This window comes from Ursus americanus, chromosome 30 (genome assembly GCF_024610735.1).
Source record: "Ursus americanus isolate L20-20 chromosome 30, mUrsAme1.1.p, whole genome shotgun sequence".
NCBI lineage: Eukaryota > Metazoa > Chordata > Mammalia > Carnivora > Ursidae > Ursus > Ursus americanus.
Genome location: NC_142156.1, coordinates 20,172,094 through 20,197,294, shown reverse-complemented (window position 1 = coordinate 20,197,294; position 25,201 = coordinate 20,172,094). Strand labels below are relative to the sequence as shown.

At 56.7% G+C, this 25,201-nt stretch overlaps 1 protein-coding gene across 1 annotated transcript in view; it reads left to right on the top strand.

The window, feature by feature from the left end:
• The window catches only part of NCOR2 (nuclear receptor corepressor 2), a 172,146-nt gene that overhangs the window by 56,445 nt on the left and 90,500 nt on the right, over positions 1 to 25,201 (top strand). Inside the window, 7 exon segments of the mRNA XM_087857429.1 lie at positions 3,279 to 3,331; positions 5,075 to 5,161; positions 5,373 to 5,426; positions 13,025 to 13,091; positions 19,285 to 19,457; positions 20,415 to 20,508; positions 23,152 to 23,330. Coding sequence (XP_087713555.1) covers positions 3,279 to 3,331; positions 5,075 to 5,161; positions 5,373 to 5,426; positions 13,025 to 13,091; positions 19,285 to 19,457; positions 20,415 to 20,508; positions 23,152 to 23,330 — 707 coding nt within the window.

Here is a 25,201-nt window from a genome sequence, read left to right as displayed (position 1 = left end):
GCAACCCCTGTAGGTGGCCAAGAGAGGTGTCAGGGAGACTCCCTTGGGCCCTGCCTTCCCCTCAGCAGTGTACCTGCCAAGGATGGACCATGGCCCCTCCCGCCCCCATCCCACTCTGGCCTTCCAAAGGGGCTGACCCGGGGCCTGTCACCATGGTAACAAACAGCCTCCCAGGTGCTCTGGGCCCAGACACTTCCTTCCCTCCCAGGACTCAGTTTACCTTGAAGAGTGCTCAGTGAATGCCCTTGGGGGACAGCCCCTGTGGTTAGAGTCAGCGAGCCCCACAGTGTTCTCCATGCCTCCTGTCAGAGGGTGCACCATTGACAGCCGCCTCGAGGGCCAGGCTGCCCTGTCGCCACCTTACCTAGCAGGGCAGGTGGCCATAGGTGAAGGTGGGCTTGGCAGGGCACAGGCTGGCTGCAACCCCTGCTCTCAGAAGCCCATCTCCCCTTTTCTGGTCTATCCCATTATGTAGAGATAGTCCCTGCTCCCTGTCCATCACTCTCTCCTAGGGTCTCTGTGTGTTTTCCTTCGGGCCCTCCTGATCTCCTCAGGCTGTGGAGACATTGCTGTTTGCCAGCTTTAAAACCAAAACAACTCAAATCAGTCACCAAGTCTGACATTTCCTGGGCTCCTCGGAAGCCCTGAGAGTACTTCCTATTTGCTCTGTGCCCATTTCCCAGATGAGAAGACTGAGGCCCAGAGTGTGGCCCACACGTGTCTGAGGTCACACAGCCAGTGAGGGAGGTGCCATCTCTTAAATTGGGGCGTCTGTTCATTCCTGGAAACTGAACCTGTGGGCCAAGCCCACTCCCACCTGGCCTGTGTTTTATGGGTGCGTGGAAACAGGAAGGACCTAATGCAGAGTCACCCAGGGTTAAACACGCATGTTTAATGCTTTGAAATTTGGCCTGGGGAATCTTTGTAGGGCCCCTTGCTGTTCTCAGGTGAGTGCTATCAGCCTTCAGCAGTAATGCCTTGCTCCCCCCCCCCCCCCCCCCCGCAGCTGAGAAACTCTGCAGGGGGTCTCACCATGGGCTCTGCAGTTGTCCTCGTGTTCAAACCCAGAGGGGGGTTCAAACCTCCCTGCTTCCAGCTGAGCACCTTGGAAGGGCAGCCTGACCCAGCATGGGGAGAGATGGCCTGTACCAGCCGTGGGGTGACATCTCTGTCCCTGGGGGGATGGCTGAGCTCGGAGCCTGGAACTGGCCAAGCACAGTGGTGAATTCTCATGGAGGGAATCTGAGGGACGCCGGGAGAGAGGTGACGCTGTCATCAGTCGAGGCTGCCTGCAGTGCCTCATCCTAGGCCCGTGACCGCCTTGGCAGTGGAGGCCCCTCCTGGAGGAGCCTGCCCTGCCTGTGGAGGGCAAGAGGCCTGCTCCTGGGGATGGAGCAGGTTGGGCCCTGTGGCCTTGCTGCTCTTGATTGGTCCCCATTGGCTGGGATTATCAGGATGTTTGTGGGTGTCAGGAGGTGTTTCCAGCCCTATGCCCAGGGAGAAGTTCTCGCGCGGAGACTTAGTGCCCTTTTCATTTGCCCTGGGGTCCTGTCCTGAGGCTGCCCCTGTCTTGCGTGACCCCTCACGCTCTGTACCTGGTTCTTCTACCACAGTCATCCATGGGTGCCCTGGGAGGCTCCTGCTGTGTGTGTGGGTGTGTGTGGGGATGCAAAGGAGAGGATCTCTCTCACACACAACACACACATAAAGACACCCAGAGAGGGCACAGGCGGAGACAGAGAGCAGACCTCTGCCTCCAGGGCCAAAGTTGAGACAGGAATTCTAGTTGTAGCTCATTTCCTACCAGTTGTGGACACATATTTTAACCTCTCAGGGACTTGATTTTCTCCTCCATAAAATGGGGAGGATAATTGTATCAGCCACTGTTGCGTAACAAACCAGCCCCAAATTTTATGGCTTGAAACAAGCACCGTTTCCTGTTTCCCATGAGTGTAGGAGTCAGCCGAGCAGTTCTGTTGATTCAGTGCTCATCTGGGCAGTCGGCTGGTCGCCCCCGCTCAGCCTTGGCTGGGATGGCACTCCTGCACTCTGTGTCCTCTTGGACTCCAGCAGGCCGGTCCAGGCGTGTTCTCTCACCGGGAGCCGGCGAACAAGAGCGGAAGCAGAAATGCAGAGGTGCATTTTCAAGCCTCTGCTTTCATTAAGTTTGCAAGTTTCATTGGCCAAAGCAAGGGCATGGCTGGATACGGGAGGCAGGAAAAATTGGGGTCATTAATACTTCGTTGTGCCCTGTTGGTGACAGAAAAGACACGGACGCTCTGGGGCATTTCTGCCCGCCAGGTTCTGGGCTGAGAGCTCCGTGTGCACTGCCTTGTTTGATCGTCACAAGAACTCTGAGTTTAACCCCATCTACAGTTGAGCACCTGGGGCTGAGGTGGCTTATGTGACTCACCCAGAGACACGTGGCTGGAGAGTGGCAGAGCCGGGCTGTGCACCCAGGCCTTGCCCCTGGGAGGGAGATGTGCGGTGGCCGGCTGCAGCCGCTTCCCCTTGCACACACTGGCCGCCAATGTGGGCCCGGGGCCCTCCTGGCTACTGTGTACGATTCCTGCTGCACACGGGCCCTTCTGTGTCTCTTCTTCCTTCTGGTGGGGGACATTTAGCTTGCTTCTGATGTATGGTTGCCACGAGCCGTGCCATCTGGGCATGGCGGTGTCCTCTCCTGGCAGGACACAGTGCCCGAACATTCTCGGGCATCTGCAGGAGGGGTGGGGGCCGTAGGGCATACAGGACTCTGTTCCTTGACAGGTGTTTTCGTTGCTCCTCCCCAGAGCGTGTGCACCCAGCTACGTGTCCCTGGCTGTCGCGAGCCTTCCTGTCCTCCCCTCACCCTCACAGACTTGTGGCAGCATTTGGCCCTTCTCCTCTGCCAGGCAGTGGGGGCAGCGTGGTGCCTTCCGGTCGTTTGGACGCAGAGAAGTTGAGCAGCTCTCCCTGTCGAGACCACTGCTGCACTCAGATGCCGTGCACGCTCAGGCTAGCACTGCCCAGTGCCCTGCAGAGGAGCCGTGGTGGCCTTGCCGGGGGGGGGAGCAGGGTCATGGCACCCGCAGCCGTGCCTGGAGGGTTACAGCCCGTTCCCGGCCGGGGCTGCAGGCTGGGTCCCTGTGTTCTGTTTCACGCCTGTCGGCGGCCACGTCCCACCGCCGCACACAGCTCCCTGGAGCCGGGGCCTGGGGCTCTGGGCTGAGGTTGCCTGGGACGGCGGAGCGGCCCCCAGGCCGGGCTCTGAAGTGCTTTCCTCTCTCCCTCTGCAGCCGTTGTACAACCAGCCCTCCGACACCAGGCAGTATCATGAGAACATCAAAATGTGAGTACTCGTGGGCAGCCGTGCAGACGCGTGGCGGGTACGGGGCAGGCTGTGTGGCCTCAGAGATCTGGGCTGGGATGTGGGTTCTCAGTTCCTAAAAGGGCTCCCAGGCAGGCCCAGGTGCCAGAGGAAGGGGCAGGAGGGGGCAGTTTGGGCAAGAACTCTGGGCCATGTAGGGCTGAGGCTGGGGTCAGAGCAGGCCTGGGGCAGGGAGGGGCAGAGGAACGGCCCCGTGAGGTACTGGGATGCAGACCTTCAGTTGGGGAGGGTGGCTGAGGACACTGCACAGCCCCGGAGACACCGAGGTAGGGGGCTGTGAGGCCTCCTCCCATTTGAGCAGGCAGAAGCTGTTCTTGGAAAGCGAGCTCAAGATGATGGGGGGGTGGTACTGGGGCAGGTGGGGCCTGTGGTTTGAGCTTTGATGTAATAAGCGTATTTGGGAGTGTCCCACGGTCTGCTCAGGGGGTCCCTCTGTGGCATAGCCCAGTGTGGAGCAGCTGTGAGCGCTAATCCAGACCCGGAGGCTTTGTGGGTGGCCAGTATGGTATCCCAATGATGGGGCCTTTTCCCAGGTGGAGGCTAGGAGTCAGGAAATACCAATTAAGTGCCACATGTAGTTGGTGTGGGCGGAGCTGGCATAATGGGGCAAGAGGATTGTGCTGGAGGCTGGAGGCTGGTGGCTTCCTGTCTTCAAGCTGGGAGGGAAGCACTGGAAATGTGGCTGCCAGAAGAGGGTTGGCTTTGGGGGAGGGGGGAAGAATGCATTAATGGGAGCATAGCCTCCTTGGCTGAGGAGGGGATAGTACCTCATGTTGTTATCCAGGAGCCCAAAAGGTAAAAGGGGCTATAGACCTTGCCCCTTGAACATACGGCCGTGGGCACTTGGTGGTGTTGGGTTAGAGGCAGTGTCTTCGGGGTGTGTTAGAACTGTTCAAGGTTCGTCATTGGGAGAGGGTGCAGATGTTTTTGTGTGACCTCAGAGGGCAGTACTTAGCTTGTCCGGTGGGCAGTCCAGCCTGGTCCAATTGTCCAAGTTTCCCTGGGGTGGATTTGCGGGGTGTACATTGTAGTAGTCAGTTCACCATCCCCGGACCAAACTTCCCAGTAGTTTTAAAATATCTACCGGTGTTGGTCTAGTTGACAGGGAAGTCTCATTTGTAGTTTCTGGACTTGCATGACTGGTCCAAGCTCTGGTGACCCGAACAGCCACCCCCGTGCAGCTCCCAGGGTCTGATGGAGCAACCTAGAAAATCTCTTGTTGCCAGTTAGGTTGTTGCCCCGTTTGTGCTCAGGAGCGTCTGCCAAGGATGCCTTACCTGCACTGCTGGCGAGTCACTCCCCTCCCGTGGCTGGCAGGGGTGTAGAGTGGCCTGTGTGGGGAGCACTGGGATAGTGCTAGCATTTCCCTGTCTGCTGTGGCCTGTGCTCTTGTGTGGCCTTGTGGGTATGTCCACTGCCCAGGCATCAGATCCCCCTTGACTCAACTAGGTTACTTTTCCCGTCAGGCCACCTCAGTCCCTTCTAAGTTCCTGGGACCTGCCTTCCCAGGGGCCAGGGCTAGAGGTGAGGGAGCGAGCCCGAGATGAGGGTGGGTGAGGGCAAGGGGGGCTTTTTAGGGCTGCCACAGCTGGTTTGGGGCTCAGTGGTGGGGTGTTTTCATCTGAGCTGGGCTGCTGGAAGCACTCATTCATTCATTCATTTATTCACTCAACACTCATTTATTGAACACCTACTATGTGCCAGCCCCTCTTCTAGGACCTGGGGATTCAGCTGTGAACAAACCAAAGGCCCATGCTTTGATCAAGCTTTATCTGGCAGTGGAGACAGAAAGTGAGTCAAGTGAACAAGATGTTGACAAGTGCTGTGCTCACACAGCTGTCTTAAGCTCCCTGTGCTTTGGTACACCTAGTCCTGTTTTCCCTCTTGCCATAACAATTTTTGTAGTAATGTCATTGTACTGAAATCTCACACAATTTGTTCACTAAAAAATGAGTAATATTTGAAGCTGAATAATGTGGATGATTTCCTTTTATAAAAACAGCCGTAAAATCCAAACAAGAAAGGAGAAAGGCACCCATACGAATAATATTAGCAGGTAAGATGCTGCCACGTCTCTGTTTAAGTATAATAAAGCTATAAACTTACTGAAACCAGTGCCCTATTTTTGTACCCCCCAGTCTTCATCAGAGAATGGCTCTGGTCTCCTCGAGTACATTCTGGCTAAGTAGGTGACTGCCTGGTGAAATGTGTTCCAGATCCAAATCACAGATGGGCACGTTGAAGTTTAAAACGTAGAGATGAATAATTTTAAGATATCTTACGTAAGTGGTGAATTTTATGTTAGAAAAGTATATCTGTAAGCAAATTATTTGAACTGATCTATCCTTAGAATTTTGATTTTGTTCCTAGTTTTCCATGAAAATCCTAGTGACCTCTGTATTTTTTATTTCAGTGTGAGCATCAGTAAGTTAGTGCAGTCGTTCACTTAAAGACTGTGATGCAGGGGTGCCCGGGTGGCTCAGTCAGTCGTTAAGTGTCCGACTCTTGATTTCGGCTCAGGTCATGATCTCAGGTTCATGGGATCGAGTCCCAAGTCAGGCTCCATGCTGGGCGTAGAGCCTGCTTAAGATTCTCTCTCTTCCCCTCCCTCTCCCTGTGTGTGCTCTCTCTCTCTCAAAAAAAAAAAAAAAAAAGCTGTGCAGATGGCAGATGTGGTGGGAGAGGAAAGGAGGGTGATTTTAGCCAGGGGATCAGGGCTGGACCTGACAGCAGGGGGGGCCCTTGGGGGCTGAGTGGCAGCTCACCATGTGGGCCTCCCTGGCAGGTAGAACAGGCAGTGCATAGGCCCTGGGGCTGGACTGAGCTGGTGAGGTCCCAGAGAAGGCCAGCATGGCCCGCAGGGTAGGTGAGGGAGAGAAGGTGCCAGGCAGATCACCCAGGGCTGATGAGGAGTTCGGGTCATATTATTTATGTGTGAAGGGAGGCCAGTGATGAGGGTTATGCCAGGAGGTGATATGTAGAGCTTTTGCTTCCAGAGCTCACTTTGGTGGCTGCAGAGAGGAAGGACTGGGGGTTGGGAGACCTTGGTGGAGGTAGCCATAGCCGTCCAGGCAAGCAGTGACGGGCCTTGGTGCTGTGGGAGCGGCCAGGAGTGTGGTGTGGAGGGGCAGGGACAGGGAACTCCCATCGCTGCAAAGGTTGGGGGCCTGGGCAACTGTGGGGACAGTGAAACTTGAGATGGATGCCGGTGATGAGGGGCCAGTTAAGGGCCATGAGCATCTGGCCCTGTGGCTAGCCACTTATTCTCACTGCCTCGGTTTCCCCATCTGTGAGGTGGGAATAAGAGTAGCTCCTGCCTCTGAGGGTTGCTGAGGATTCCGTGAGTTACTGTCCCTGACGTGTCGAGCTCAGTGTCAGGCACGTGGGGAGCATTCTGTGATTTTTCTTACTATTTTATCCATGTATTCCTGTCCTCTGTTCATCCAGCAAGTATTTATTGAGCGCTCACTGTGTGCTAGGTACTGTTCTGGGCCCTGGGGACACAGGAGTGGATGGGGCCTGACATTCTGTGATTGGGTGAGAGCTTGATAAGGACAATGAGAGATCGGGGTGGGGGCGGGGCACCCTACTGCCACGGTGCCCCCCCTCCCTCCGCAACCCATTCTGGCCCCCTCCCTCCTGCTGCTGTCACTGGGCCAGGTGGGAGGTTATCCCCTCCCCAAGGACCTTACCCTGTCACTTTAATTTCCCCGTGTGTGCGCGGTGGGGCTGCACAGTTAAAGTTAATTTCACGCTTGACTTCCTGCTGCACCGGCAATTTCAGACGTGTCGAAGTCACCTGTACCCACCTCTGCTGCTCTCCCTCCGCCACCTGCGTCGTGGGGAGGTGTGGGGGCGGCTGCCCGTGCTCTGCAGGGTGCTTGCCGTGGGATCTCAGCCCCACGTCTCAGGCTCTGGGAAGCAAGGGAAGGCGCCAAGTCAACCTGAGGTGGACTAAATGGACCCTCCGTGAAGGGACCTGCCAGGAGAGCTCTCCGGGGAATTCACCGCCTTCACGAAGACCCCTGTCATTCCCTGAATGGGTCTGGGGTTGGTGCCCAGGGACAGCTGCTGCTCCTGTGTGCTCTGCCGTGGTCGAGCCCTTCCCTTCCACACCCTCCTCTGCCCTTGCTCCTCTTAACCTTCCTGGGGCCTGCAAGCCTGCTGGTTCCCGGTGGCCTCTCCGCTCCCTGCTTTTCTTGTCTTGATGTCCGCCTTCTTCCCACCTGCTGCCTCACTTGGGGGTTGGCTGACTGCAGCCGTCAGCCCTAGAGCTGTGCAGGCGGGAAGGGCACCTGGGATCCAGGTTGCTATGACAGGTTTTTGTGGGCTTGCTCTGGAGGTTCAGAGATGTTAAGTAACTTTGCTCGGGTCATACAGCCAAACTCCTAGGCCCACCGGATCTGCACACCCACCCTGTTACCTCTCCTGGGCCTCCAGTTGGGGCTCTGCCCCTTGCTAGCCTGGTGGCCTTGGGCAAGTCACTTTGCCTGTCTGTAAGCAGGTTTCAGACCATCAGCCACCCTGTCAGACAGGCTCTTTTCAAGGTGTTAAGAGTCCCGCTCAGGCCGGCCTCCTCTGTCTTACTCTTCCCCAGCAGCTGGGGGTCTGGCTGTCCCTGAACGCCCCTCCTCACCCCCTCTAAATCCACCATCACCCTGGCTTCCCTGGAACTCAGTGCTCTCATTTCCCTCTGCCCACCCTATTGCTCTGCTTCTCCCAAGCCTCAGCTCAAATCTCTCTACTTCCGGGAAGCCTCCCCTGATTGCCCCCAAGTTTTCCTGTTTTAGAACACTGTAGGTCCCAGGGCCTGGCCAGACTCTCTTGGATCTTCACAGAGGTTCCAGCCCCTTATCACTCCCTCCTCGTTTTCGTATCTCCTCCTGGATTCAGCACCTGATGACGAGGCCTGTGTTTCCTCACAGGTTGTGCTTTTGTAAACTCTGACTTCTCCAGGAGATGACAGATATCCTTTGCACCCCTATAAATGCCTCCACTGGCAAACCTGTCATGTTCTGGTTTGTCAGCCCTTCTAGAGCCCTCTTATTGGAGACTGTGTTCCCTATTTTTGCCAGAAAAAAAAATCACAGCAGAAAAGATTTGTCTGCAGTAAGCTATTTGCATCTCTAATACCAAAACATTTCTTGGGACAAAATAAACACTCCAAAAATGTTTGCCAGAAGAATGTTGAGCAAGTGGACACCCTAAGCCAGATGTCTAGGGGATTGCAACCAGATCCATGCCCACGGGGCCGAGAAGGAAAGGTAGACTGGGGAGGGCTGGCGGGAGGTGGTAGGGAGTGGCGGGGAATATGGGAATGGTGAGCTCATCATCCTTGTAAAGGGGTGGTCGGGCCTGTCCCCAGCCTGTGGCCGTGAGGGGCTGTGCCAGACTGCCTGATCTTTTAAAAGAAGCTTTAAGTTCAGCTTTTTACGCAACAGCTTCTGGTTTTCAGTACTGGCAGCAACTTCAGATTTTTTAGAAAGCACGGTAGTCCAAACACAACGCTCTAACCTGCTGGCTCTGCTGGGTGGACTGTGCCCGTTTGCAACCTGCCGACTCGACATTTGTCCTCTTTGGCAGTCAGTGGCTGCCTCTGGGCGTCAGGCACGGTGCTTGCTTTGGAAGGAAAGTCGGATCCGCCGGGGAGAACTGCCCTGCAGTGGCTGCGGTGAAGCGGTGGCTGTGGGAGTCACCTCGCCCCCAAGAGCCTGTGTCCTCGCTGCGTCCGTCCCAGGGCGCAGCCACGGCACCGCTGCTGGAAAGGACTGGCCTTGGCTGTGTCCACCTCCTTGGGTGACAGGGTCAGGTTACCCCAAACCGAGTGGCTGGAAACCACAGCAGCTTAGCCCCTCCCAACTCTGGAGGCCAGCAGTCGGGAATGAAAGGGTGACGGGGCCCTGGTCTCTCCGGGGGAGGAGCCTTCCGTGCCGTTCCCAGCTTCTGGTGTTTGCTGGCTTCCTGGGCATCCCTTGGCTTGTAGACACTCCACTGTCTCCTGTCTCTGTCTTCTCGTGTCATCCTGCCTGTGTGTCCAGCTCCAAGTCTGCGCTTCACCTTTTTATAAGGATGCCACCCTCATGACCGCATGCTAACTCGATGACCTCTATAAAGACCCGGTTTTTAAATCGGGTTGTATTCTGGGGTACGGGGGGTTGGGACTCCCAGCATCATTGAGGGGGAGACACATTTCAATGCATCACATACACCATGCCCCCTGCAAACTCTAAAGTAAACTGTATTTGGTCTCACTATGACGTTTCATCATAGATCATGACCCTGTTTTTTTTTTTTTCTAAGTATTTATTTTAAAATAGCTTAAGATTTAGGGGCACCTAGGTGGCTCAGTCGGTTAAGCATCCGACTCTTGATTTCCGCTCAGGTCATGGTCTCAGAGATCGACCCCCTCTGCTGAGCGTGGAGCCTGCTTGGGATTCTCTCCCTTTGCCCCTCTGTCTGCTCACGCACTCTCTCTTTTTCTCTAAATAAATAAATAAATGAAATCTTTTTTTTTTTTTTTAAGCTGGATTTACAGAAGAGTGGCAAAGATAGTACAGAGAATTTCCTCTATATCCTCCACCCAGTGTCCCCTAATACGAACATCTTACAGAAGTGAGGCTACTCTAATCAGAACTAAGGAAGTGACGGTGGGACAGTGCTCTGTGCCAACCCAGAGACTTTCTTTGGATTTTTCTAGTTTTTCCACTCATGTCTGTTTTCTGGTGCGGGATCTGATTGCAGGTTCCCATTTTGCACTTTGTCCTCATGTCTCCCTGGTACCCAGGTGACAGTTTCTCCATTTTCCCTTGATGTTCCTGACCGTTTTGAAGAGTTGTGGTCAGGGATTTGGTAGAATGTCCCTCGATTTGGGTTTTCCTGGTGCTTTCTCACATAGGGGCCAGGTGTGGATTTGAGGGAAGAGCCCCACAGACGTGAGGAGCCGCCCTTCCCATCGGGACCCCTCAGGGCTGCTGTCACCCCCCTGTACTGCTGTCTTGCCCCCTGTGCTCGGTGCTTTAGGAGCATGTCACAGATCCAGTCTGCGCCTCCCGCCGGGACAATACCACCAAATTTGTGGACATAAGTCACAAATGACTAGAGACTCTTTGGGGAAAGAGACCTCGATGCTACGCAAATGTCCTGTTTTTCCTCGAAGTGTGGCCAGTTCTCGTGCCGTTCCCATGTGGCTCTTCTGCAGCGGTCCCGGCTGACGAGTTCTCGTGGTGCTTGTCCGTTTCCCGCCTTCCTTGTGCCCTTATTAATTGAAATTCTGTAAGGAACGTTTGCTCCTTCTTCGTTATTTATTTACTCAGTCATTTATTTATATCTGTGCGGCCTCCTGGACACTTTTTCTGTCCTTTGGGTTGCAGTCGAGTGCCGGTGTAACTTACCGTGCTGCTCTGCGTCTCCCAGCTCAGGCCGGCCGTGGCACAGGCGGGGTCTTTTAATTTTTTTCTTTTCTTTTCTTTTTTCTTATCCTTTGAGAGAAATAGCTTTCTTGTTGTTGGAGAATCATGTGAGGAACAAGACCTTGGAGCTCCCGGGCTCACTGCTCTGGGCTGTCCTTGCTTCTCGGCCTTCTCAGCTCTGTCCGTCTTTTTAAAAGCCCAGACCCTTCACTCTGCCCAAACCAAGGCCTCGAACAGCCAGCCCTGCCAGCCTTGCTCCTCTCCTGCCTCCCGCCCCCTCCGCCCCTCCTCCGTGCTCTCCAGCCACATGGGCCTTCTGACTGTCCTTGAAGTACTCAGAGTTTGTTCCCACCTCAGGGCCTTTGTACTTGCAGTCCTCTCCCTGGAGTGCCCTTCCCTCCGCTTCTTTCCACAGCTGGGTCCTTCTGCCGATCTGGTTCTCGGCCCGGGGCCCTCTCTGAGAGACTTTTCTGCATCACTGCATCTAAAATAGCTACACCCTCGCCTCCCGCCTAGTCACTGCCCCACCACCCTGTTTAAGTTTCTGAATCCAGGATTATCTGGATTATCTTGCTTATTGTCTGTGTGGCCCCTCTAAGCATCACCTCCATGAGGGCTGGGGACTCTGCTGTGCTCAAGGCTGTGTCGCCAGTGCCTCGAAGAATGCCTGCACATAGTAGGTGCTTAGTAAACATCTGTTGAATGACCGAGGACATGAAAACATGATGTTATTGTGCCCATTTTTCAGATAAGGATGTTGAGGCTGGGAGGCCCTCTCAGGTTGCTAAAACACCTCGTCATGAAACAAAGTGTTCTCGTCTCAGCCTGTGTGACTGAGGACCCCAGTGCCACCCTGTCGGGGACAGGGCAGGGGAGGCCAGTGTTGGTGGGGAGGCCCTGGCTAATTTGAGGCCAGAATGACCCCAGGAGGCAGGGATTTCCTCCCCACCCCCGGACCCTCCTAGAAGTGGCGTGGTGTTCACTTGTGGGGAAGTGGAGAGTGGACAGGGCTTGGAACCCTGCTGGGGTCCATGGGAGGTTCCAGAAAGGGGATGCTGCCCACACTTTCACTGTGGCCTTTCCCTCCTAATTAAGAGGGGCCGTGCAGGCTTGTTAGTGTTCCTGAACCTGAGGCCAGGTAGTGAGGATGCCATCTTCCTGATGGACATCACTGGGGGTTGGGGGACACTTGTTCGGCCGGGGACAGAAGCATGGTGGCAGACCTGAGGACAGCTGGGCCTGGCAGTGCGGCCTTCTGAGGAGGTGGTGTCTGTCTGTGGGGGCCTGGAGGCTGAGAGTGACTTTCCATGGGGTACCTGTGTCAGATTGTTTCCAGCCCCTTTAGCCCCGCTGAGGCGTGTGTTGGGGGAGCTTTGCCTGTCCATCAGGGCCTGGGGATTCCCACCACCTTGGCCCTTTTCCTGAGGTTGGGGTCCTGGGTGGGCCGTGGAACCTCCTGGAGGCTGGATGGGGTATGGTTTGTAAGCTTTTTGTGGGGTTTGCATACTGCTGGGAACATGAGGAAGTCAGAGCACCCCTCCCTAGAGAAGCTGGTGCCGCTGCATGCCTGGGTCGGGGTGAGCAAGTTCTGGGTCTCCCCAGGCTCCCGAGGCCTTGCCTGACCCCCCAGGCCCACCCAGGCATCGGTTGTAGCACTCACTTGTGTGGGGAAGCCGTGGGGAGGGGCTGAGGGAAAGGGGGCCTCCTGAGGAGTCCCGCCTTGCTGACTGCTGCCCGCCTGTGCCTCCCGGCCTAGGGGACTTCCACCTGCTACAGGTCGGGGTGCCTGGAGGCCAGAGTGCGCTGCTTGGTTGGAGCCGGCTGGGGGACACCTGTCTCTGGGTGACCACAGCTCTCAGGGTCTTGGTCTCTCTGGCCCACGTTCCTTATCTGAGTCTGTGGATGTTTCTTTGTGGCTAGTTTTCCAGAAGGGATCCTGGGCGTGTGTGGCAGAGGATGGCAGCTCAAGGGGAGGATGGGAAGCACCGACACCCTACCCCCCCGGGAACCCCTCTTCTGCACATTAGCTCGGTCTAAATGTGGGGGGGCACCTCGTTGGGGGAGAGGAAGGACACACATTAGCAGTTCCTGGCTCCCTCTGGGGGCTACGGGTGTCTCTCAGCTCCCCGAGATCCAGTAACGGGGCAAACGTAGGGCTTGCTCTTAGGAAACAGCTCAGTGAAGGACAGTCTGTCTGAGCCCTGCATTACTGACCTGCCCCACGTGCTGTTTTCCTCCCGCTTAGAAACCAGGCGATGCGGAAGAAGTTAATCTTGTACTTCAAGCGGAGGAACCACGCTCGGAAACAATGGGTAAGCCATCACCGGAATCTCCCCGGTCGCTCCCCTGGGCCAGGCTTCCTGGAGAGTCCAGGCAGTCCAGGCCACTTCAGGCTGTGCCCACGGGACCTCCTGGCCTGCAGCTGTCTCTGTAGCCTGTGGAGAAAGGCCAGGGACGGCGAGGGAAACGGGAAGGGGTGGCAGCTGCTTTAGTGAAACTGGGGCCTGGGGCCCGACAGAGGCCCGGGGTCTGGAATTCTGCTGCTCCTTTTCCAGCCTGGAAAGGGAGAAAGCAGTATGTTGGCCCGGCAAATTGGTTGCTTGTGAGAAGACCCGTGGGCTTTCCAGGCAGGAAGAGAGAGGTTTGTTGGAAGAGGTGGGGGTGGGCCATGTGCTGGTGGCAGTGACTGCGGGGAGCGCCTTAGAGATGAGGTTTTCCCAGCTCAGGAAAACGAGGGCGTCCAGAAGCAGTGAGGCCTCCCTCGCTTGCTCCAGCGGGCCGCGGCTGCGTCACGACCGTCAGGGGTGCGACTCCTGCGTCAGGCCACATGCTCTGGCCTCTCATCCTGGAAACGGGCCCGAGGCGGAGAGAGAGTGTGTGAGGGAACACGTGCAGCTGTGGTTCAGGGTGGCTGTTTACATCACTGATTCAGTGGGGGGTGGGGTTAGGGCCCAGAGATGGAAGGGAAGTCACTCGTTAGTACTCTTTCCGCCGTGAGGGAAGAGCTGGCTCAGATGAGCTTAAACAGTACAGGAACTTGTGGCTGAAAAAGTCCTTTGGGTGGAGTACAGGAGTGATTTGATCCCATTTTACCTTCATTTCTATCACTTTTTCTTTCCAACTCTGTATGTTAGCACATTGACAGACAGGTTTCTCTGTGGGGCCTGAATTCCTGCAGCCCATCTGAGTCTTCTAGAGCCAAAGGCAGAGCTGTCCTTTCTCAGACCATCTCACCAGAGCTCCGATTAGACCGTTTGAGGGCATGGTCCCTCTGAACCAGTTTCTGAACCCACTCCGGTCTGGCTCCAGACCTCAGTTGGGTCCTGGAAGAGAGGAGACACTTCTGGCACAGATGCTGGGTACCTGGGAAGCTGGCAGATCCACTCGGACCCCAGAGGTCCATGGGGTGAGAAGTGGTGGGCTTCTCACCCTTCCTTTCTCAGCTTCCTCAGACCCCCAGATTGACTGGATGGTGAGCAGAGATGGAGTGTATGGGGCTCTTGAAAGTGGGCGTCCCATCTTATTCATTGAGTTAAATATACAGCCAGGACCTGCTGTAAGCCTGGTACAGTGGCTGAGCAGAGGAGGCACAGTGAGAAGTGCTGTGTGGAGGGGACACTCTGCATGTCCTGGGTGGTGACCTCAGTAGGGAAGTGGGAATGACAAGGAAGCACCAGCTGTGTGGAAGTCTGGAGTATCAGGCAGAGGGCACAGCAAGTACAAAGGCCCTGAGGTTGGAACCAGCTTGGGTAGGACAGGGCAGAATGTAGCAGGCAAGTCTGGAGTGCTGTGCCTGAGTTGGGGGTCGCGGCTGACGTAAATGGCATGGGAGCCAGATCACTTAGACACATTTGCCTCCAACCAGGATGGAGCATTCAGATTTTATTCTGAATGCAGTGGGACCCTTAATTTATTCTTTTAAGTGCATTTTTAGTAAACAGTGTGGAGTCTTTGTTATGAGAATTTTCAGTCAAACAGGAAATTTGACAGAATACAGTGAATACCTATATTTCCACTGTGTAGAATTGGTCACGGCTAACACTTCTTCGCTGTGTGCACGTGTGTGTGAATGTCGTCGAACTGGTAGGAAGTGGGTGCAGGCACCTGGACCCTTCTCCCTAGCGCCTCTGCACCTGTCTCTTGAGAGGATAGGAAGTTCTGTCATCACCACACCGAAGAATGAGCAGCCATTCCCTGTGATCTTCCAGCCTCGGCCACATTTGTGTCCCCTGTTACCCTGTCTGGGGATGGGGTTCATTTGGGGCGGGAGGAAGAAACTCTAATGTACATTTTAGAGGGATCCGTGTAGTCGCTCGGGGGTCCCTTGAGGAGGTGGAGGGGAAAATGGGCTTATTTAAAGATAGCGCAGCTGGAGACTAATAAGAAATTCGGGGTGTCTCTGAAGCCAGGCTGAGCCATCTTAAGAGAGGCCCCTAAGCTGCAATGGGAGAGCATTCGGAATGATTTTGTGTTCTTTTGTAATGAGCCCAAAGCCCTCAATGCATTATTTTCAGCAAGGAAGGGGAGGGGCCTTGGTCCAGATGACCCTCCACACCTCAGCTCTGTATGCCCTGCTCCAGCCGTGAGCCAGCCCCCTTCAGACCACTCCTTAGAGGTTCTGGGGACCACAAGTCAGCTGTCCATACTGCTTGCACTTGTGCCTTGCCCAGAGAGCCAAGGCTTTGCCCCCAGAGGTCCACCAACACGAGCCTCTCAGGCCGCCCTGCCTTCCCTGGGAAGCTGAGCTCAGCCCCCTGGGAGGCGAGACTTGGGGGTGGGGTGGGAGTAAGGCTGTACTGTGCATACAGGGGCTCAGGTTCACCCCACCCACCGTGGCCTGCTCTGTGTGATCTGGGAAGCGGTGTCTCGCCGTGAGCCTCACTTTTCCTCCTCTTCGAAATGGGGTGGGATGCAGTGAGTTTTGAGGCCCATCCTTGCTGCCGGAGGGTTGAGAGCAGTGCTTGGTGAAGGGGGTGCATGTGACAGCGATGGTGGCCTTGTGGAATGGGACAGCCAGGAGGTGTGCCCAGCATGGAGTGTAGGTGTCCCTGTTGCCTGAGGCTGCCGTAAATGATCCCAAGCCAGGCTGCTGAAGACAACAGAAATGTATTCTCTGATGGCTCCAGAGGACAGGAGTCCAAAGTCAAGGTGTGGGCAAGACTGTGCTCCCACCACAGGCTCTAGGGTGGATCTTCTGCTTCTCCCAGCGCTGGGGAGCCCCAGGCATCCCTGGGCCGTGGTCATGTCCCTCTGGTCTCAGCCTCTGTATCCACAGGGCCATCTCCCCGTCTCTTCTCTCACGTGGACACCTGATTACATGGTTCAGAGCTCACCCTAATCCAGGACGACCTCATCTCAGGTGCTTTGTCAAATAAGGTCAAATAATCTATAGGTTCTGGGGGTCATCTTTCAGCCTACCACAGTGGGCACTGGCTTATTTTCAGCATAGCCTGCCTTTCTGCTTTCCCTGGCTTGTCCCCACCCACCTTGTCATTTACATGCATTTAGAGCTGAAGATTTGCTCATCCCTCTTCCATCCCCCGCACCTCTGAGTTTTCCCGCTTTCCGAGTTGGGGCTTTTCCCAGACCCACCCCAGCATCCATGGCTGGCTTCTGCAGCCTGAGCGCTGGGTAGGCCGGGGGCGGGGAGAGTTGCAACCTGTCTCCCTCCTCTCGCAGGAATACCAGGCGGGGGAGGCCGGCAGCCCCAGTGCTCAGGACAGCCCTTGTGGAGAGCATCGTGCAGGTTCTGGGAGCCCTGTCTGGCTGAGCCCTGCAGGGCTCCTGCAGAAGGCCGTGCCCTCCCTGCGGGTCGGGAGGTGACCACAGAGGCCAGCTCCCCTGGCCAGCTGGCTGCAGCTGCCCTTCTCTGACACCATCCTCCTTTACTCCCTTCTCTTGGCCTGACACTGCCTTCCCAGTGTTCAGAGAGCCCCGTCTCCCCTCGCCTCCCTGAGTGCAGAGTGTGTCACGCGGCGCCCGGCAGGGCAAGAGGGTTTCAAATCTTGGTGCTGCTGGGTGTCTGGGGCAAATCATTTGACATCTGCCCTCACTTTCCTCCTCTGTTCCGTGAGGGTATTACCACCCACCTTGTTGGGTCACTGAGGGAGGCCTCACACTGTATGCTCAGGGTGACGCCAGATACAGTGGGCGCTCAAAACTGTCAGCTGCAGGCTGGCCTGCGGTCCCTATGGGCTGGAAGAACAACCCTGTGCATCTGATTTCAAAATGGATCACAAAGTTACAGTAGTAAGAACAGTGTGGTGGTGGCGTCAGGACAGACACAGAGACCCGTGGGACAGAATGGAGGCACCGGGATAAGCCTTCAAACCTGTGGCCGGGTGGTTTTTCACAAGAGGCCGAATCCGAATCCACTCAGTGAGAAAGGCTGGTCTCCTGAGTGGATGGTGCGTGGTATCCACACACAGAGTGCAGCTGAACCCCCACCTCCCGGAACTGACGCAAACACCACTCCAAGTCAGTCGAAGGCCTAAATGCAAGAACTGAAGCCGTAACGTTCCTGCGGAGAAACACAGCAGTGACATTTCATGACCTTGGGTTCGGCAGCAGACTCTTGTGTATGACACCAAAAACACAAGGGGCAAGCAGGTGCATTGGACGTCGTCAGAGTCACTGTCGGCCGCTGGCGCCGGGATCCTGGCTCCTGCTCCTGCACCGAGCAATACCAGGCAGGGGGCTGACCTGCCAGGGCTGTGAGTCCCACCCTGGACAACAGGGATGGTAGTTGTGGCCCGTGCGGGGTTCGGGTGAGTCTGCCTGCAGGAAGGACGCTGCTCTGTGCCTGGCACGTGACTCAGGAACATTCAGCCAGTGTCGGGGCTGGGGGTGGGGCTGGTGAGGGTGAACTCCGGCTGTAGGCAAGCTAGAGGTGGGGGGCGACACGTCTTCATAAGACACAGAGACAGCGGTCGCAGGGGCATGGTGGCCCTGCTCCTCGTCCTCTGCAGAGACTTGCTCCCGGCACCCCCCCCCCCCAGGCTTAGCTCTGCCCCAGCGTCTCGCGCGTGTGTGTGTGTGTTTGTGTGTGTGTGTGTGTGTGTGTGTGTGTGTGTGTGAGAGCCTGAGGGGGGAGAGTTGCTTCCTCCCCTGGTCAGTGCGTCCACCTCACAGAGACCCCGCTGAGTGGTCGTGCTCCGCGGGGAGGGCTGTCGCCTCCTGCAGTACATTGTCCCCAGGTGCTCAGTGCAGTAGACACGGGCCCTGTGTGTCTTCTCCAGTAACTGCATTATTTTCCTCTGCTGGTTTGCTGAACTTTTCTCCCCATCCTCCCATCTGACACATTTTCTCACTTTTGTCCATCAGACTGCGGCCTCTCTGGCAGAAGCTATGAGGGTGGGATGGGTTCCGTGCTGTGATGGTGACAGGCCGGATGTCCTCTGCCCCAGTCCCCATGTGCAGTGGGGGGCTGTCTGCACCACAGAGCCATGAACGGTGTGGCTATTGTCTGCTGCTGGAACCACGTCCTGATCTCTAGCAGGTTCTTGGAGCAGCTCACATACATGTGGGATCCCTGTGAGCTGGGGGTCAGGTTCCGCTCCTTGTCAAAGCTGGCCTGACCTCCCCTTGGGAACTGTTGCCCTGCTGCGTTTGCTGAAGACCAAGGTCACAGGTTGCCTTAGTCAGGCTGAAATGCAGGATGGGGTGGGGTGTCTGATCACGAGGATGAGAGAGGGGTTTTCTCATTGTGCTGAAACATCGAGAGGGCGTTCAAGCGAGACTCCCAGACCGTGCCATCTGTCCAGCACAGCTGTTAGAGACGGGGAGATTGGGGTCTTATGGGCGGCTTATTGCTCCCCACCTGCTCGAGGTCCAGGTCACCTTGGAGATGTGGAAGCCAGGCAGCTAGTTCCTGGCTGGGTGGGGGACAAACAGCAGGTGGCACTGTGGTGAGACGTAGAGAGGGACTTCCTTGTCCAGGAGAGGTGGTAGAGGTGGGAGCTGCTCGGGACTTCACATAGACTCCCTGGTTCTGGGATCATGGCTGAACCTGAGGCCAGGGAATGAGGAACTTTTCAGAAAGAGGATGCTTTTTAGGGGGCCACTCCAAACCTGACAGACACCCCAGAGCCTCACTGTCTAACATAACTTCCCTCCATGATGGAAATGGCTGTCTACTCTGGATGATCGCCCTTCCCGCATGCAGCTATGGAGCAAGAGAAATGTGTCTGGGGGGACCAGAGTCTGAACTTGGTCACATGTGGCTGGTGGCTCTTGTATTGGATGAGACCTTTGTAGAAGGAGGCCAGGCCGGTGGCCCATATCCCTGAGAGGGAGGCAGCTGGGCCCTTAGGGAAGCCTGAGGGTTTTCTTGGGGCCTGGGTCTGCCCAGGTCTCTGTGTGACCATGTGTGTGATTGTGTGTGTCTGTGTGACCTTGTGTGCGTCCACGCAGAGCGGGCTGGGAGCCCAGAGTCGGGGGGCGGGGGCTGGCGTCCAGTTGGAGAACGAACTGCTAATTGATGCTCCCCTTGCTGTGCTCCCCCAGGAACAGAAGTTCTGCCAGCGCTATGACCAGCTCATGGAGGCCTGGGAGAAGAAGGTGGAGCGCATCGAGAACAACCCCCGGCGGCGTGCCAAGGAGAGCAAGGTGCGCGAGTACTACGAGAAGCAGTTCCCTGAGATCCGCAAGCAGCGCGAGCTGCAGGAGCGCATGCAGAGGTGAGCCAGGGGCTGGAGCCTGAATTCCTCCCTTCCTGGATTCCTCCTTCTCCCACCTGCCCACCACTCCGTTCCTCCACGGTGCCTCAAGGACGCGGGTCACCAGAAGAGCCGTGGCTGGTGTGAAACGGAAAGCGCAGCAGGGCTCCACTGGCGACACAGGGGCCACGTGAGGTCCTTGGATGAGTCACTCAGAGCCTGCTTGGTCTTAATGCTTATTTGAAACTTAAATATGTTTTGGTGGAGCAAGCTCTCCTTCCCGCGCGCCGTGGGCTGGTACCTACCAGCGTCGTTCATTTATGTGGCCTGCGTCCCCTGAAGGCAGCTGAGCTTGAGATCCTGGGTGTGGGTCAGAGGCGAGAGGGCTGCCTGCCTGGCTTGGAAGCCGGATCAGGATGCTGGTCTCACGTGGCGGTCATGAGGATTGTGTGAGATCCTGTGTAGGAGGGCCTGGCGCACAGTAGGCGCTTGGTGATACGTAGCTGTGGTTTTGTTACATGGATAGGCTGGTGGGCAGCAAGCAGTGATGATGGCACTTCGGTTCTTTCCTGGACACTCACAGTCCGCATCTCACTGAATGCCCCCTCCCAGCTCTGGGAGCCGGGGACCACACTATCCCCCTGTTACAGGGGGGAGACTGAGGCACTGGTCCTGAAGAGGTGGGGCTGGGATTTCAACAGGGATCTGTGGGGCTGGGCTTTTGGGGGCATCTTAGGAGAGAAGATGGGACTGAGCCCCTGTGGCATTCCTGGGTCAGGGTGGGGGCTCCAAGCCCTCCCCTGGACCCCTCAGCCTGGGGCGGTCCCAGCGGGTATGAGAGGCCTGGCCCCTTTACACCTTCCTCCCTCACGCCTACACTCTGCTTCTGGGGAAGTTGTGGGCTTGGTCTGTGCTGTGTGCCTGCTGGAGTCCTGGCTGCCAAGGGGCCGGTCCTGAGTGTGTCCCTTTGGTCTCCAGCAGGGTGGGCCAGCGGGGCAGCGGGCTCTCCATGTCTGCCGCCCGCAGCGAGCACGAGGTGTCCGAGATCATCGATGGCCTCTCAGAGCAGGAGGTAAGAGCATGGCCTTGTCTCTGGCCTTGGCTTCACTCACCTCTGTCCCCCATCCATGGGAGTGTCCTGGCAGGAAGCAGAATTCACCGCAATGGTTGAAATCAAGGGGCTTGTCCCCAAAGTGTGGACAGAACCAGTGCAGGGTATTGAGGCATGGGGGGAGTGGCTGTTACCTGTCTCCAAGCCTAAAGGACCAGCAGAGAAAGGGGTGGGGCCGCAGCCACCTGGCAGGACATGGCCAGGAGGGTCACAGCGTGGGCTGCAGCCTGGTGCCCCAGCAGGGAGGAAGCTAAGATTACCGGCTGCTCTTGCACCTCCAGTCTTCTCCCAGTGCCTCCCATTGGCTGAGCCCCACCGGAAGCCAGAGGCAGGGGTGCCTGAGAACTATGCCTTCTAGGTCAGCTTCTCAGTGCCCAGACTGGGGTTAGATGGACAATTGCCCGCACACCGATCGTCCACCAGGCTGGCGGCCTTCTGGCAGGACCCCCAGCCCTGCCAGCACGAGCACACTCTCTTTGCTGCCTTGGGCCCCTCTGGGGATGCCCGGACGACCAGAGCTCAGCCTGGGTGACCCTGGTGGTGGTCTTGGGGCCCAGAGATGAGCAGGAAGCAGAGGGGGCATTTGCCCAGGGAAGTGCCGGTGCCAGCCTGGTCCATCCCGGCTCTCGCAGGTCAAGCTTCCGATGTGCCAGTCCCCCCACCTGCTTGTTCCCAACACCACAGTAGACACGAGTGAGTCTCGTGAAAGGAGGGGGGCACAGTCTTCTTCCGTGGGGACTGTGATCTATTAGTGCAGCAGCCATTGGCAACGCGTGGCTGTTTAAATCGAAATTAACTAAAAGGAGAGAAAACTAGAACTTCAGTTCCTCGGTCACACCAGGCACACGTCGGGTGCTTGGCAGCCACGTGTGGTTGGTTGGGTTGGGGCGGGCAGCGAACACCTGCGTCTCACCAGAGCACCGCTCCAGCTGCTGAGTCTCACGCTGGGCAGACGCCGAGTCCTAGGGAGGGCGCCCCGCTTGGTTTCCAGGCCCTAGCCCCAGAGGTTCTGATTTAGCCAGTCTGGGGTGGAGACCGGGACTCTGCATTTTTACCAAGTTACCCACATGATTTTGATGCAGGTGATTCAGACTGGCCATGAAAAGAGATCTTCTTTTTAAAACTTCACATGGTATGTCCCTATTCTGAACAGCATTCAGTCCACAGAAAGCAGAACTCAGCCCTTGGCCGCGGTCACACCTGTGGGTTTGCTCCGGCTCCTGTCCCGCCGGTGCTGTGGCTGTGTGCCGGTCCCGCAGGGGTGTGGACACCAGTTCAGTTTGTCTTGGAAGCGAGAGGGGGGCGGGTGGCCCTTTTCCAAGCATTTCCTGCCTGACAGCCAAGGGTGAGTGGCATCCTGGCTGATTCAGTGTCCCCAGTCCCCAGCCCCCATGCCAGAGGCCCACTTTCCCAGGTCCCGGCCACATGAGCACATAGCCACTGGCCTCCCGAGACTGTTGAGGGAGTGGCAGTTGGGTGGGCTGGTGGGGAGGGTATTTAGGACAGAGACTTCACCTGACTGGAGGTTCCCTGGGAGGGTAGGAAGGAGGGGGCTGGGCAGGAGGAGAGGAGCCGCCCCCACCCTGTGGGGAGCTTTTGGCAGTCACAGTGCATGCCCAGGAAGACAGAGCCCCGAGAAGGCAGAGCAGGGGGTCCTGCCAGCGGAGAGCTCTGCCTGTGACCAGGCCAGTGGTCTGCCGTTAGTGCCATGTGGGGCAGCTGAGGGCAATGGGAGAGGTGTTGGTCCTGGAGGGCTGTGCCAAGTGCTGGGAGGCTCAGGCCTCTGGCGGGGGGGGTGGGGGTCCTCCCCGAGCTGGGGCTCAGGGCTTTGTGCTCCTGCTGGGAATCCCAAATGCTGAAGGAGAGGTTGGCTATGGGAGGCCGAGCGGCGGATCCTTTGAACTAGCTGACCTTGGCCATGCTGGGCGCTCGCCTGCCTCCTCAGATGGGTAATTAATCGCCAGTAATGGGCTGGCTGCAGAGATTTGGGGAAATGAGCCCAGCTGAGTGGTGGCTCAGAGCCTCTTAATAGCCATCCCAATGCATTATGAGTGAGTGCACCCGACTCCTGCCGTGCACGGGGCCAGGCAGGCTGGGTCCCAAGTGGGCACACTTGAAGGAGCAGATGCCAGGGCTGTGGAGGGTGGCGGGGAGGAAATGGGTCCGCGATCTCACCAGCCCCTCTCTCTGCCATGTGCGCCCTCGGAGCCTGGATGGCCAGGCCCATCTCCCGAGCTGGTTTGGCCCAGCTGGCTGAACATCTTTCCTGTCGTGTTTTATGGCATTTGTATTTCCAAAGGGAAGATGCATTGGCCCCCTCTCCCTGCAGATAAGGCCGCCGCTGCTCTCCGCATTTAATTTACAGTCCCGTCCACCATAAACCTGTCTGGGGCTGCCTTTAAATCCTCCCTCCCCTGGCATTGGGCTCTTAGTATTTTCAACTCATCCTCCCCTTCCTCTCTGGCTTGGCATTTTCGCACTCTCGCTCGGAACGTCCGCGCCCTTGCCTGGGCCCCCAACGCTGGCAGGAGCCCTCCCCGCCCCGTCCCCTGGCTGCCCTCGGGAGCCCTCTGACCCCGGCCCTCCGCCTTCTCCCCCCTCCAGAACCTGGAGAAGCAAATGCGGCAGCTGGCTGTGATCCCGCCAATGCTGTACGACGCGGACCAGCAGCGCATCAAGTTCATCAACATGAACGGGCTCATGGACGACCCCATGAAGGTGTACAAAGACCGCCAGGTCATGAACATGTGGAGCGAGCAGGAGAAGGAGACCTTCCGGGAGAAGTGAGTCCCTGGTGCCGGGACGCAGGCCACCGTGGCCCTCTCGGCCCTCTTTGTCCCGGGAAGCCCTTCCTGCTGAGGCGTGGACGGGCTTACTAGGGCTACCGTGACAAATGACCACAAGCTGGGTGGCTGACAGCGACGGTGATTTTATCCTCACTCCGCTCTGGAGGCCAGAAGTCCAAGATCAAGGTGTGGGTGGGGTCGGTTCCTGCTGGAGACCCCCGGCAGCCTCCGTCTTTCCTTGTCTCGGAGGTGAATCACTCCCACCCCGCCTGCCTCTGTCTTCACGTGGTCTTCCCTGTGTGTCTCTCTGGGTCTTCTTTTTCCATCAAGACCCCGGCTGTGCTGGACCCAGGGCCACTCTACTCCAGTGTGACTGCATCTTAACTAATGACATCCTCAGAGAACTCATTCCAAATAAGGTCACTTTCGGAGGTTTGGGTGGATGTGAACTTTGGGGGGACACTGTTCAACCCAGTACGAAGTGTGAGGGCAGCCTTATGTGAAATGGGGCTGTGTGTATCGGAAGAACAAGGCTGGAGGGTGCGGGGAGGCTGGGCCAGAGGGCAGGGATATGTGGCTGGGGGATGGCTCTTTGGCTTTCATTTAACTCTGAACGTGGCTGTTTTTGAGCACATCCTCCATCCCACACACCGTGCAAGTGTTTTTTGGGTTTTGTATGTTTGTCCCTCTTAGCCCTCATGACAGCATTGCCAGGCCGTCGCCATTGCCTAGGTGAGGAAACAGAGGCTCAGAGAGGTGAAGACACTTAATGAAGGTCACACAGCTTACAAACGGTGGAGGCAGGCTTCAGACTCTCCCATCTTCAGGGCAAGGGCTCCGCTGCAGTGGAGAGGCCTGTCGGGGAGGGAGGTGGAGCCAGGGCGCAGGGGAGCTTTGGAAAGCAGAAGCAAGAGTTGAGTGCTAAGAGGTGAGGCTTGGGGCTTTTGAAAGGAAAGAGCCGAAAGACAGAGTGTTTTGAGGTGACGAGTGAGGAGCTGCCTGATGGATAAAACCCCCGTCCCCTCAGCCGAACTGAGAAGTTACATCCCAGGGACCCCTGCACGTGCCGGCACAGGCCCCCGTGAGGTGGGAGGCAGGGAAGCTGAGGCACGAGCAGAGGCCTCAGTGCTTGGCCAGGAGGGCGCATTGGAAACAGACTCTGCTTAGCAGCTGGACCTCTGCCTCTGCCTCTGCCTCTGGAGAGGGCCTCAGGGCCAGGGGACGGAGACCCCTGTTCTTCCACTACCTGCTGTGGGCCAGAGTGCCTGGGGGGCCTCAGGGACGAGGATGATTCTGGGTCATGGGCTGCACAGACACCAGGACGTGGACGTGCAGGGGGAGCCGTCCTTGAGGGTCTGGGCAGGAGAGGTGGGTTTTTAGAAAAGCTTTTGAGAATGAAAATTCTAAAACATCCTTGAAAATAGAGGGGTGGCATAACGAGGCCTCGAGTGCCTACCACAGAGTGAACAGTTTTCAGGGAATAGCACTTCGGGGAGAGGGTCCCAGGGGCGTTTGGGGTTGACTCCTTGGAGACAGGAAACCTAGTTCCTTGGGGGCTCATATCTACGGCCTCACAATCACAGGTGTGATTGTTCTGCCACGAGTCAAGGCCCACGTGTAAGCTATACTATAATTTTAGTGAAGGACCACAGTCATGGATGCTAAGAATTACCGTCAAGTTAGGTATCTAACTTCCCCCGGTATGTTCGTTATTTGTATTTATTTATGCTTTCTTTAAAAACAAAAAAAAAAGAGGTGCTTCTGTTGTGTTTTCTGTGTTTCAGCCTTTCTGGAGTTCATGTTTGCTCTTCTCACCTAATGATTTCATCGTTAATTCAGAAGGATAGGGGTGGGGCAGGCTGGGCTGA